A 13,895-nucleotide genomic window follows, 5' to 3' on the forward strand; every position below is an offset into this window, starting at 1 on the left:
GACATGTTGGGTGGCCAAAAGCGTAACATACTGACGATTTGTCACCTATAGTGTAACATTTTACACTTTGAGAGTGAGAATGTGTTGATGTGGATTCTTAATATGAAATTATAGTTTACATACAAATAATCCTTACAGTCTGAAAATTACAGCACAAATATCCTGTCACATTTGATCTCTGTGAGGTCAGAGGTCAAATTTACAAATTAGTACCTCTTATCTGTGACCTACTCCTACATAAGGTTTGTGTAATCAGAGTAAAACGCCTGTGCAATGTTTTAATACAATAATTGCTACTAAAATCTTTGATTTGAAAGGAATGACAAACAAACACGTTCAGTCTAAGCTGAAAATGTATACATTTGTGTGACAATGAAAACACGCAGAATTCACAATATAATCTTTTTTGGATCTTTTTATTGATTAAAAATACATTTAGAGTGCCCAATACGATAAGTTGTGTATTAGATGGCACAAAACCCCAATAATTTGACAATTCCCTCTGAGCAAGCACTGGGCGACGGTGGGGAGTAAAAACTTCCTTTTAACAGGGAGAAAACTCCGGCAGAACCAGGCTCAGTGAGGAACGGCCATCTGCCTCGACCGGTCAAGGGTTTTTAAAATGACTCGATTAGATGTTAAATAAATTGAAACTGAAAATGCTACGTCCAGATGAACAGAATCTACTTTTAGGATCTTACATAACAGTAACCAAGTATTTTCTGCCTGCGATCCATACAGCATGACCCGCACAGAGAAAGAAGCTTGTCATGAAATGTTCACTTTCCAATACAGTGATGGCATGCTCCTTGAAAACCTTTATAATTATATCATCTGCATATTCATGGTCTAATTCCATGAATGTCAGTATGACATCTGGCTCTTTCCATTTCTGTATTAAAGAGCTGTAAACCATATCACTGATGAACATCACATTATCAACTTTGATCTTTTTAAGTCTAGGCCAGAGTTTTATGAACAGCCGTTGGGTGATGGCATCAACTTTTTCAGTAGAGGAAGGTGAACTGGCATTTTTATTGACACGTGTCACCACCTTCTTGATACAGGCTTCTACAGATAACCTGTAATTTTCAGCCTCTTCAGCATCACACAGGGCTGGATTCTGCATAGTGTCGATCAGGTGATTTTTAATGATATCGACCGTCAGTTTTCTCAACACTGGGTCCTCGTCGTTCAGTAACATCAGTAAATGTTTTTCTTTACAGAATGTTTTCTGACGTAGCTCTTGGTAAATGGCCCTGTCCAGATCTTTCAGTTTTTTTTCATGTATATGCAGATCTTTGATCCTGTTGTCAGACAACACGTGTTTTAACAGATACCTGTGGAGTTTTTTAGAAGGTCTGTAGTGCGATTTATTTGCAGCTCGTGTGAGCACAGCATCAATGAGTGCGCTCACATGTTCTTCTTCATCATCATCATAATCGCTGACACTAATGCCAGATGATGATTTTTTCTCCAGTATCCGAAATATATTACTTCTAAATTCTTCTAAACGTGTTTCAGACATGGCTTTAGTTTGTTCGTCCTCGTCATCCTCGGCTCTAACGCACCACGAGAAGAACCTTGCCAGTAGGCTTTTACGGAAGAGGTGATCTTCAAATATGGAAATGATCACCTCTAGGTACGGCTGACCTACGGCTAGCGCAATGATCACGAGATCAGGGCTAATGTCCAGCCGCTTTGTGATGTCTTTAAAAATCACCTTTTCAAGTTTTTTAATCCCCCTGTGTGTGATTTTGAGAGGTTTTTGCTCAACTTGTGCCCACAGAGCTGTGAAGAGGCGCTGCTGAATCATTTCCGATGGCGACACCTTTGCCTCTTTGGAGGCACGTGTAATAACAGCATTTATTAGCTCTTTAACGAGCAGCTGCTCTTCTGACACCGGAGGTTCCTGGAGATCAACTGACTCTGGATCCCCCGGATTCTGTTGCTGGTTGCATGACTGAGGGTAGCACACACAGTGCTTCGATTTCCCCTCGTCGCTCCGTAAAATGTTTACGCCAGGGACGACACTACATTCAGAGTCGTCTTCAGTGGCGCAGCTTTGAATCGCATCGGTTGTTTCAATGGCAGAATTCATATTTTCAAATGATATAACTTTTTTACAATCTGGACTTGATTCTGAATTTTGTGTAAGTTGCTGAGTTTGTGTCTCAGACATTAATGCCTCTTACTCCCTCTTACTAAACTTACCTTGTGACTAACCCTGTGCAAATGGTTCTATTTATAGACTTTTACCAAGGTGATGTCACACAAGACATGAAAGGATCAAAGGGATTCTAGCGCTAAGCCCCGCCCACATCCGATATGACGGCGGCGTGACGTTACCCTAGCGACCGCTATACAATGGCGATCCTCAGTTGTTGGGATTGAGTGAAACTTGTTTGGATTCAAACATGTAGCCTGCTGGTCCACTGCTTTAACCCACAGCAAATACTGTTAAAATCCTTCCTTTAAAGTTAGAATGTCAAGCGACCCCCCCTCCGACCCTCACCCACTGTGTTGTTGTCGGGTTTACGGCTGGTAAGCTATGCTAATTTAACTGTTTATGTAGCTTCACTCATTCACCTGCAGACACAGACGGCTATCAGAATGGTCACACGTCTTCTTAGAGGACGTTCCAGGTGAACACGCGCGGTGAGTTACAGCCAGCGAGGAGTCACGCAGTTTTTGCGTGCATGTCTGTGCTCGTGGACATTTGTGAGCAGAAACACTTATTATTAAATTATGCACTTACACTCAGAGTTAGAAATGAAATATTTGTATTAGAGGGAAGGAGTATAACAAACTATAAATGAAGCTAATTTGCACATTTTATTCTGCTTTTCTAATCAAAAAATTGTTAATGCAAGAAAAATATCCAAATATTAACAGGAAAATCTCAAACCAAACTCTTACCACCCCTCTGTAAAATCAATATTTAATATCAATGACTTACATGAAATACAGTTAAGTAATAAAATGAAAGAAAACAAGTGAGCACTACTGCATATAAACTCGACTAGATACATAAACATATACACTTGTGCTAACAATTCAAGAAACATTTGGTATATTTTATATCCCCCCTCTGTCCTTTTTTCCGGATCCTTGTAGTACTTTGGTAGTAGTATTGTGGTCTTAGGAGCTGATGTGTCAGTGGAAATGAAAACAGCTAAACTGTGACAGCAAAATGTTAAGAATGCATATTCTTATCCAAGGTGGCATGCTGTGGCTTTTACAGAAATGCAAGCGGAGATGACCACCTCAATTTTTAGAAGCACTCCTTTAATAAAAGTAGCAATGAAACCACCTTACTACACATGAATCTGTATTATTGGCAAATTGCTCTTAAAGTATCAAGAGTATTCTGCAGAACACATTGTTCCCCATCGGTGTTATACGGTTATAAGGTTGGTCTGAATTTAAATGCTTCATATGCTGTTTGAGCTACAGCAGGGGTCCCCAATCCCAGTCCGCGAGGGCTGGTTTCCTGCAGGTTTTAGATGTGTCCTTGATCCACCACAGCTGATTTAAATGGATAAATTACCTTCTCAACACGTCTTGAAGTTCTCCAGAGGCCTGGTAACAAACTAATCATGTGATTCAGGTGTGTTGACCCAGGGTGAGATCTGAAACCTGCAGGGACACCGGCCCTCGCGGACTGGGATTGGGGACCCCTGATCTACAGTAATAATACATTCTAAAATGATGCTAAATGATAAAAATGAAGGTGTTGGCAAAACAGCTGGTTAAACTATCTTCAGCTAAAAACCTTCTGCTAAAGTAGACAGTGAATAATTTCTGTTCCATTTCTGTATTAAAGAGCTGTAAACCATATCACTGTCACGGTTTGGCATGGCAAACCGTGGGGGGTGTGGGGAAGGAGGACCCAGGCGCGGTGCTCTATGTACAAGCAGTACGTTTATTTACAGTGTGTGGAAATAACAACAATAAATCCCCGTGGTTTCCCCTGACTCCCGTGTCGTGTCTCTCCGTGACCAGTCCGTGTCTCAGTGCTCTCCGCTCCCGTGTCTCAGCACTCCTCGTGCTGGCTGCTGTCTGGCGCTCCACACTTCTCCTGGGGACACAATAGACGCAGCCGTCAGGACACATAACCGCGGGCATACATACACTAACTCAGTTCAAATGGATGACTAACGTGGAGACTCACGCAATGATCCCACGTCGGTGGGAGCTCCAAGACTCTCCTAAGTAGCACCCCCGACGAGGCCTGACCAGCAGCAGGTGTGTGGCTTCGGGTGTGGCCAGACCATCAGCAGGGCCACACCCACCAGGCCTGAAGGCACCCACTGAAACACATATACACACACACGCAAACAGGGAGAAGGACAGCAACACCAAATATACATACAATAATAATAATAATAATAATATAATTCATAACTGCTCAGGGACCCTGACAATCACTGATGAATATCACATTATCAACTTTGATCTTTTTAAGTCTAGGCCAGAGTTTTATGAACAGCCGTTGGGTGATGGCATCAACTTTTTCAGTAGAGGAAGGTGAACTGGCATTTTTATTGACACGTGTCACCACCTTCTTGATGCAGGCTTCCACAGATAACCTGTAATTTTCAGCCTCTTCAGCATCACACAGGGCTGGATTCTGCATAGTGTCGATCAGGTGATTTTTAATGATATCGACCGTCAGTTTTCTCAACACTGGGTCCTCGTCGTTCAGTAACATCAGTAAATGTTTTTCTTTACAGAATGTTTTCTGACGTAGCTCTTGGTAAATGGCCCGGTCGAGATCTTTCAGTTTATATACATGTATATGCAGATCTTTGATCCTGTTGTCAGACAACATGTGTTTTTTTGTGTGTCCCGTTTGGATCTTTAGCCATAAGAATTGTTGTCTTAAGGCCAAGAAAGATGCCAAGCGGATTTATTTTACCAAGTGGATCATCATGGCCTTGCCATATTGGTCCATTTGATTGACCTTTATTATAATTACAACACGTGTTTTAACAGGTACCTGTGGAGTTTTTTAGAAGGTCTGTAGTGCGAATTATTTTCAACACGTGTGAGCACAGCATCAATGAGTGCGCTCACATGTTCCTCTTCATCATCATCATAATCGCTGACACTAATGCCAGATGATGATTTTTTCCTCCACTATTGGAAATATATTACTTTTAAATTCTTCTAAACGTGTTTCAGACATGGCTTTAGTTTCTTTGTCCTCGTCATCCTCGGCTCTAACGCACCACGAGAAGAACCTTGCCAGCAGGTTTTTAACGGAAGTGGTGATCTTCAAATATGGAAATGATCACCTCTAGGTACGGCTGACCTAAGGCTAGCGCAATGATCACGAGATCAGGGCTAATGTCCAGCCGCTTTGTTATGTCTTTAAAAATCACCTTTTCAAGTTTTTTAATCCCCCTGTGTGTGATTTTGAGAGGCTTTTGCTCAACTTGTGACCACAGAGCTGTGAAGAGGCGCTGCTGAATCATGTCAGATGGCGACACCTTTGCGTCTTTGGAGGCACGTGAAAAATCTTAATTGCCCATTGTTTTTGGAAAAATCTAAATTGCCCATAGGTATGAGTGAATGTGAGTACGAATGTTTAGCCCTGTGACAGACTAGCGACCTGTCCAGGGCGTACCCTGCCTCTCGCCCTGAGATAGCTGCCATAGGCTCCAGCACCCCCTGCGACCCTGAAAAGGAAAAGCGGAAGTTAGGGGTGGGCAACTCCAGGCCTCGAGGGCCGGTGTCCCTGCAGGTTTTAGATGTGTCCTTGAACCAACACAGCTGATATAAATGGCTAAATTAGCTCCTGAAAATGTCCTGAAGTTCTCCAGAGGCCTGGTAACGAACTAATCATGCGATTCAGGTGTGTTGACCCAAGGCGAGATCTAAAACCTGCAGGACACCGGCCCTCGGGGCCTGGATTTGCCCACCCCTGGCGTAAGTGAATCGATGGATAGATACATACACATATACACTGTGCTAACAATTCAAGAAACATTTGGAATATTTTATATCCCTCCCCTCTTTGTCCCTTTTCCCTATGTCCTTGTAGTACTTCTATTTTGTGCCCACAGAGCTGTGAAGAGGCGCTGTTTAATCTGCAACAGCATCCTGCCATGCGATTGAATTCGTCCCTAACCTTTGGGAACCCTCACATAAATTTTATCGAATGGAAAAAGGTTAGCTTTCATCCTCCAGCTTCACTGTGTTTATGTTATGCTAACATAGCTGTATCGCTAGTGATCTCGTAGTACATCATTATGTACCAGCTAGTCCAACCTCAGTAACCCAAAAAAAAAAAAAAAAAGTCACTGCTGTTTAGTTTTCTGTCTTCATTTATGTTGGAAGTGATAGCAGAGCTGTACGTTTAAATTTTTTCAAAACGTCTCTCAGTCAGAACATTATATATTATGTTTAGGTGGCCCTTTCGAGATTTTTTTCCATTGATGTGCAGATCTTTGATTGTGTCGTCAGACAACAGGTGTTTCGTCAAAGATACCTGTGGAGTTTTTTTTTAGAAGGTTTGTAGTGCGATTTCTTTGTAGCCCGTGTGAGCACAGCATCAACACTGTAAAATTAATAAATACAAAAATAAAAAATTGTTGCGAAAACTTAAACTCAAGGCAACCCACTGCATTTAGATTTTTAGGTTCTGATGGATAACTTAGTTGAAGCAACTTTTCTCCTAAACTTGAAACCTAACATTTTGTTTTAAAAACGCATTTAGTGTTGCTAAAAAAAAAATTTTTTTATATCAATTTGGGAACTTCAGGTTCATGCACAAGTTTTGCAAACAAAGTTATATGGTACTATTTACCTAAAAATGCAGCCAAGGCCTCAGGCATTTTTTATATAACCATCTAAATCTATTTACAGAACAATCAGGTGTTCTGCAGCAAATAAGAAGGCACACAAATTATTTGTGCCGGTCCAAAAAAAAAAAAAAAAAAAAGAAAAAAAAGTTTGTGTTCAGTATAAGACAGAAGAGAACAGCACAGGCCTAAACCCTGCAGGTCTGACAACAGGAGGTGTATCAGTCCTGTTTTCCCTGTGGGAACAGCGTTTACACTAGAATCTGCTTTTGATGGCTTTTTTGGAGCAAATGTGACATTCAGCAGTATAACTGACACAATACAAAACAATAACTACACTACACACTAACTCTAGCCTCCAAAAACGCTAAACATCACTAATGTCTCACATATGAAAACTTGCGTTCTCTTTCTTTTGCTCGCCGCTTTCCGTCGCGGGTGTCACTCCTAAAACTGCACCTTCTCCCTAAACAACCAAGTGCCGCATGTTGCCATATCATTTTTTTGATTGGCTGACATGGTAAATTCTAACACCAATCCGGTTGTTCAGTCTGACGTCACTAGCCGTGTCTGGACCTAAACTTCATACATAAGGCGCACCGGATTATAAGGCGCACTGTCAGTTTTTGAGAAAATTAAAGGATTTTGAGTGCGCCTTATGGTCTGAAAATTACAGTACAAATATCCTGTCACATTTGATCTCTGTGAGGTCAGAGGTCAAATTTACAAATTAGTACCTCTTATCTGTGACCTACTCCTACATGAAGTTTGTGTAATCAGAGTAAAACGCCTGTGCAATGTTTTTGTTGACTAACGTGGAGACTCACGAAATGATCCCGCGTCGGTGGGAGCTCCAAGACTCTCCCAAGTAGCTCCCCCGACGAGGCCTGACCAGCAGCAAGTGTGTGGCCAGACCATCAGCAGGGCCACACCCACCAGGCCTGAAGGCACCCACTGAAACACATATACATACACACACACTCACACACACACACACACACACAGGGAGAAGGAAAGCAACACCAAATATACATACAATAACAATAACAATAATATAATTCATAACTGCTCAGGGACCCTGACAATCACCGATGAACATCACATTATCAACTTTGATCTTTTTAAGTCTAGGCCAGAGTTTTATGAACAGCCGTTGGGTGATGGCATCAACTTTTTCAGTAGAGGAAGGTGAACTGGCATTTTTATTGACACGTGTCACCGCCTTCTTGATACAGGCTTCCACAGATAACCTGTAATTTTCAGCCTCTTCAGCATCACACAGGGCTGGATTCTGCATAGTGTCGATCAGGTGATTTTTAATGATATCGACCGTCAGTTTTCTCAACACTGGGTCCTCGTTGTTCAGTAACATCAGTAAATGTTTTTCTTTACAGAATGTTTTCTGACGTAGCTCTTTGTAAATGGCCCGGTCCAGATCTTTCAGGTTTTTTTTATGTATATGCAAATCTTTGATACTGTTGTCAGACAACACGTGTTTTGTTTTTTTCTTGTGTCCCGTTTGGATCTTTAGCCATCAGAATTGTTGTCTTAAGGCCAAGAAAGATGCCAAACGGATTTATTTTACCAAGTGGATCATCATGGCCTTGCCATATTGGTCCATTTGATTGACCTTTATTATAATTACTTAAATAAATTGAAACTGAAAATCCTGCGTCCAGATAAACAAAATCTACTTTTAGGGACTTACACAACAGTAACCAAGTATTTTCTGCCTGCGATCCATACAGCATGAAGAAAGAAGCTTGTGATGAAATGTTCACTTTCCAATACAGTGATGGCATGCTCCTTGAAAACCTTTACAATTACATCATCTGCATATTCATGGTCTAATTCCATGAATATGTATGACATCTGGCTCTTTCCATTTCTGTATTAAGGAGCTATAAACCATATCACATTATCAACTTTGATCTTTTTAAGTCTAGGCCAGAGTTTTATGAACAGCCGTTGGGTGATGGCATCAACTTTTTCCGTAGAGGAAGGTGAACTGGCATTTTTAATGACAAGTGTCACCACCTTCTTGATGCAGGCTTCCACAGATAACCTGTAATTTTCAGCCTCTTCAGCTTCACACAGGGCTGGATTCTGGGTCCTCCTCGTTCAATCCGGTTGTTCAGTCTGACGTCACTAGCCGTGTCTGGACCTAAACTCCGCTGCAGGTTCACATGTCAAACGATCACTATGGCATTACTGAGAGTTGAAAAACTGTCTAAAGTCTTTCATCTTTAATAAAATGATCAGTGTTCTGTTCTACCAGGTGTAACAATTGAGTTTAACATCCAGGCACCCATGAAAACGAAATTTATGACATTTAACGGAGTTAGAAGTTAGCAGGGAGTTAGCTCGCTAGCTTCTATCTAAATACAATATAGCATGTCCTGACTGCGGGGTTTTGGAAACAAATTAAACCCTACAGCTGTTATCACTTCCAGCATAAATGAAGACAGGAAACTAAACAGCAGTGACGTTTGTAGGGTTACTGAAGTTGGGCTAGCTGGTATATAATGATGTGCTACGTGACCGCTAGCGACACAGCTATGTTAGCATAATATAAACAAGCTAACTTTTTTTCCCCCACTCGATAAAGTTAACGTGAGTGTTCTCGGTGGAGGACTCCACCACCCCGTTCACACAGAAACTAAACCACATTTTTTTGGCTAAATATGATTTGAACAAATTAAACAACATGGCAGCGGGGGCCCCCGAAATTATTTATTTATTTTAAAAAGCGGTGGGGGGTTTGCCATGAGCGAGCTAGCTTATTTTGTCGGGTTTCTTTCGTTCGGTGGTATGGCGAACACCCCCTACATGAAATACACGTAGGGGGTGTCGTGGAGGCTTGTCAGACATGAGCGCGCCTGTTTGGAAGGGATGCTTGTCGGATTTACATTATTTTGTGACATGGCGATTTTTATACGAAAACTTTAAAGCACTATTTCATGATGGAAAACATTAAAGTTGCTCACGAGGGCATTCAAGCAGCACGATTGAGTAAAACAGTCTAGGGGGGATCTTAAATGAGGTAGTAAACACATATAAATGCACATTAAAAGAAACAGTACTTGCCTTCAGAAAGTTGAGATGAACACCTTAGCTGCATCCAGCTCCTGGCGTAAAAAGCCTCGTGTTCGCATTAAGGCAGACGGCCAGGTGGCTTTCAGTCCTTGCAAAAGTGCATCGTAGACCCCGTAGTATCCAAAAATATGACATGCGCATGCGTGCTCAGGCACAGAAAGGCGCCAACAGCTTCAACTCATGTAAAACTTGAATTCATTCATTTTGCCAGCAATAAAGTTCATCTGAGACCAACTTTTGCTCCAAAACGTTAAAGGATTAGTTGAAGCCCTTAATGTATTTGAGTTTATGGGGCAACTCAGCTTTTATTGTTGAATTGTGAAAGAAATGACTGTAAGCAAGTTTGATTTTTTACAGTGAATGAGTGCGCTGACACTAATGCCAGATGATGATTTTTTTCTCCAGTATTGGAAATATATTACTTTTAAATTCTTCTAAACGTGTTTCAGAAATTGCTTTAGCTTCTGCGTCTTCATCATCCTCGGCTCTAACGCACCACGAGAAGAACCTTGGCAGTAGATTTCTTTTTTTTAGGGAAGAGGTGATCTTCAAATATGGAAATGATCATCAAATCAAATCAAATCACTTTTATTGTCACATCACATGTGCAGGCACACTGGCACAGCACATGCGAGTGAAATTCTTGTGTGCGAGCCCCACAAGCAACAGAGATGTGCAAACACAACAACACAAACGAGCAAAATACAAGAATGGCCAACCTGACACTAATAAATATATGTACAATATATAATAGTGTATGCATTTCTGGATGTGTATACTAAATATTTTCCTACGTGTGTGTGTGTGTGTGTGTGTGTGTATACACATTTTTACAAATTAAATAGTAAAATAATAATAATAATAATAATAATAATAAAATATATAAAATATACAGAGTTGAATATGTGCAAAACAAGTGGCATTTATATACAGTGTGGAGTGCATAATGTTGAAGTTCCAGTAGTGAAGCTGAGGTGTCTATGACGTGTTCAGCAGTCTGATGGCCTGATGGAAAAAGCTGTCTCTCAGTCTGCTGGTACGGGACCGGATGCTGCAGAACCTCCTTCCTGATGGAAGCAGTCTGAACAGTTTATGGCTGGGGTGACTGGAGTCCTTGATGATCCTCCCCGCTTTCCTCAGGCAGCGCTTCCTGTAGATGTCTTGGAGGGAGGGAAGCTCACCTCCAATTATCCGTTCAGAGCACCGCACTACTCGCTGGAGAGCTTTGCAGTTGTAGGCGGTGCTGTTGCCATACCAGGTGGTGATGCATCCAGTGAGGATGCTCTCAATGGCACAGTGATAGAAGGTCCTGAGGATGCGGGGGCTCATGCCGAATCTTTTCAGTCTCCTGAGAAAGAAGAGGCGCTGCTGCGCCTTCTTCACTGTTTTGTTTGTGTGTACTGACCACGTAAGATCCTCAGCCAGATGTACACCAAGGAACCGGAAGCTGCTCACTCTCTCCACAGCAGCGCCGTTGATGGTGATGGGGGTGTGTACTTCTCTGCACCTCCGGAAGTCCACTATCAACTCCTTTGTCTTTGCGACGTTGAGGGTGAGATGGTTGTTGTTAGGTATTTTGATACCACGGTAAGCATTTACAGGATATTGTTTTATACAGGAAAACTGTTACTCAATAAGGCCAATCTACTAGTTGTTTTTCTCTTTCTCTGTGACCCAAGAATTAATGTGTAGGACTCACAAGCTGGTACCCCAAGGTCGAAAACACCACAGAGATGAGACCACTTCCTTACTCCCATCCTCCCTTTTTCCTTATCTCCTGGAAAAGGCTCGTTAAAGGCTAGGTGGTTTGTTTCAGAATTCACTAATGAAAGAACTCTGTATTTTATGTCTAGGAGTGTATTTTGCTGGGATGATCATAAATTATAGCTGAACTGATAAACTACACAAGGGATACTTTGCTCAGAAGGCAGGAAGACGTTTCCTTATTTGGTCTGTACCGGTTTGAACTGGGAAAGCTGACACACGAACCTTTTTTCATCTATATAAACTGCTGTGTATCAAATAAACCTTTGAGTCGATTGGGAAGGCAACCTAAAGCAGTCTCTGTTTTCTTGTTCTCCCAAGCTGCTCCCGAGCTCGTACTAACACGCTGAACGGCATACCTGAGTGTTACTTTAAATAATTAGGAATCTTAGAACGAAAGGACAAAACTCTGCTTATCGCTCACGCCACGGAGGAAACCCGGGAAGGCAATTTCCTTCAGTTGTCTTGACACCAGTGGGTCAGGGCGCTGACCTCCTCCCTGTAAGCCGTCTCATCACCGTTGGTGATAAGACCCACCACTGTAGTGTCGTCCACAAACTTCACAATGATGTTGGAGCTGTTAGTGGCTGTGCAGTCGTAGGTGTAGAGTGAGTACAGGAGAGGGCTCAGTACACACCCCTGTGGAGCACCAGTGTTCAGTGTGATGGGGGATGAGGTGATGCTGCCCAGTCTGACCACCTGGCGTCTGTCAGACAGGAAGCTAAGGATCCAGCTGCAGAGGGAGCTGCTCAGTCCTAGATCCTGCAGTTTCCTGTCCAGCTTCGAGGGAACGATGGTATTGAATGCTGAGCTGTAATCTACAAACAGCATCCTCACATACGTGTCTCTCTTCTCCAGGTGTGACAGGGCAGTGTGTAGTGTCAGGGCTATGGCATCATCAGTGGACCTGTTGTGGCGGTATGCAAACTGTAGAGGGTCCAGTGAGTCGGGTAGTGCAGAGCAGATGAAGTCCCTGACCAGCTTCTCGAAGCATTTGCTTACGATGGGGGTCAGGGCTACAGGTCGCCAGTCGTTCAATGAGGAGATGGTGGAGGATTTGGGTACAGGGACGATGGTGGCCATTTTGAAGCAGGCTGGGACTACAGACAGAGAGAGGGAAAGGTTGAAGATGTGCGTGAACACTCCAGCCAGCTGAGCCGCGCATGACTTGAGGACGCGGCCGGGAATCCCGTCCGGACCAGTAGCTTTGCGTGCGTTCACCTTCCTGAAGCACTTCCGCACATCCTCCTCAGACACAGTGTGCGCACTGACGTCATCCGCGGTGCGCACACTGTCTCTAAGTGTGTTACACTAATACTGTTAAAATCCTTCCTTTAAAGTTAGAATGTCAAGCGACCCCCCCTCCGACCCTCACCCACTGTGTTGTTGTCGGGTTTACGGCTGGTAAGCTATGCTAATTTAACTGTTTATGTAGCTTCACTCATTCACCTGCAGACACAGACGGCTATCAGAATGGTCACACGTCTTCTTAGAGGACGTTCCAGGTGAACACGCGCGGTGAGTTACAGCCAGCGAGGAGTCACGCAGTTTTTGCGTGCATGTCTGTGCTCGTGGACATTTGTGAGCAGAAACACTTATTATTAAATTATGCACTTACACTCAGAGTTAGAAATGAAATATTTGTATTAGAGGGAAGGAGTATAACAAACTATAAATGAAGCTAATTTGCACATTTTATTCTGCTTTTCTAATCAAAAAATTGTTAATGCAAGAAAAATATCCAAATATTAACAGGAAAATCTCAAACCAAACTCTTTCCACCCCTCTGTAAAATCAATATTTAATATCAATGACTTACATGAAATACAGTTAAGTAATAAAATGAAAGAAAACAAGTGAGCACTACTGCATATAAACTCGACTAGATACATACACATATACACTTGTGCTAACAATTCAAGAAACATTTGGTATATTTTATATCCCCCCTCTGTCCTTTTTTCCGGATCCTTGTAGTACTTTGGTAGTAGTATTGTGGTCTTAGGAGCTGATGTGTCAGTGGAAATGAAAACAGCTAAACTGTGACAGCAAAATGTTAAGAATGCATATTCTCATCCAAGGTGGCATGCTGTGGCTTTTACAGAAATGCAAGCGGAGATGACCACCTCAATTTTTAGAAGCACTCCTTTAATAAAAGTAGCAATGAAACCACCTTACTACACATGAATCTGTATTATTGGCAAATTGCTCTTAAAGTATCAAGAG

The 13,895-nt window shown here is 42.3% G+C and overlaps 1 protein-coding gene and 1 long non-coding RNA gene across 2 annotated transcripts; both read right to left on the reverse strand.

Annotated features, from left to right (window-relative positions):
• Window positions 1–382: 382 nt before the first annotated feature.
• LOC147303417 (uncharacterized) lies at window positions 383–2,287 on the reverse strand. The gene has a single exon (XM_086281128.1). The coding sequence runs from the start codon at window positions 2,180–2,182 to the stop codon at window positions 698–700; it is 1,485 nt and encodes a 494-aa protein (XP_086137254.1). The 5' UTR covers window positions 2,183–2,287; the 3' UTR covers window positions 383–697.
• A 1,618-nt stretch (window positions 2,288–3,905) lies between these two features.
• On the reverse strand, window positions 3,906–4,565 carry LOC147303418 (uncharacterized). The gene is made up of 2 exons (XR_015126869.1): window positions 4,175–4,565; window positions 3,906–4,081 (listed from the first exon to the last, which is right to left on the reverse strand). It is a non-coding gene; the product is annotated as an uncharacterized LOC147303418 (long non-coding RNA).
• Between the last annotated feature and the right edge of the window lie 9,330 nt (window positions 4,566–13,895).

The sequence above is a fragment of the Aulonocara sp. 'chitande type north' Nkhata Bay genome, linkage group LG22, assembly GCF_057382095.1.
Source record: "Aulonocara sp. 'chitande type north' Nkhata Bay isolate Kocher_YH1m ecotype deep benthic linkage group LG22, A_spYH_male_GT1.1, whole genome shotgun sequence".
NCBI classification, from domain to species: domain Eukaryota; kingdom Metazoa; phylum Chordata; class Actinopteri; order Cichliformes; family Cichlidae; genus Aulonocara; species Aulonocara sp. 'chitande type north' Nkhata Bay.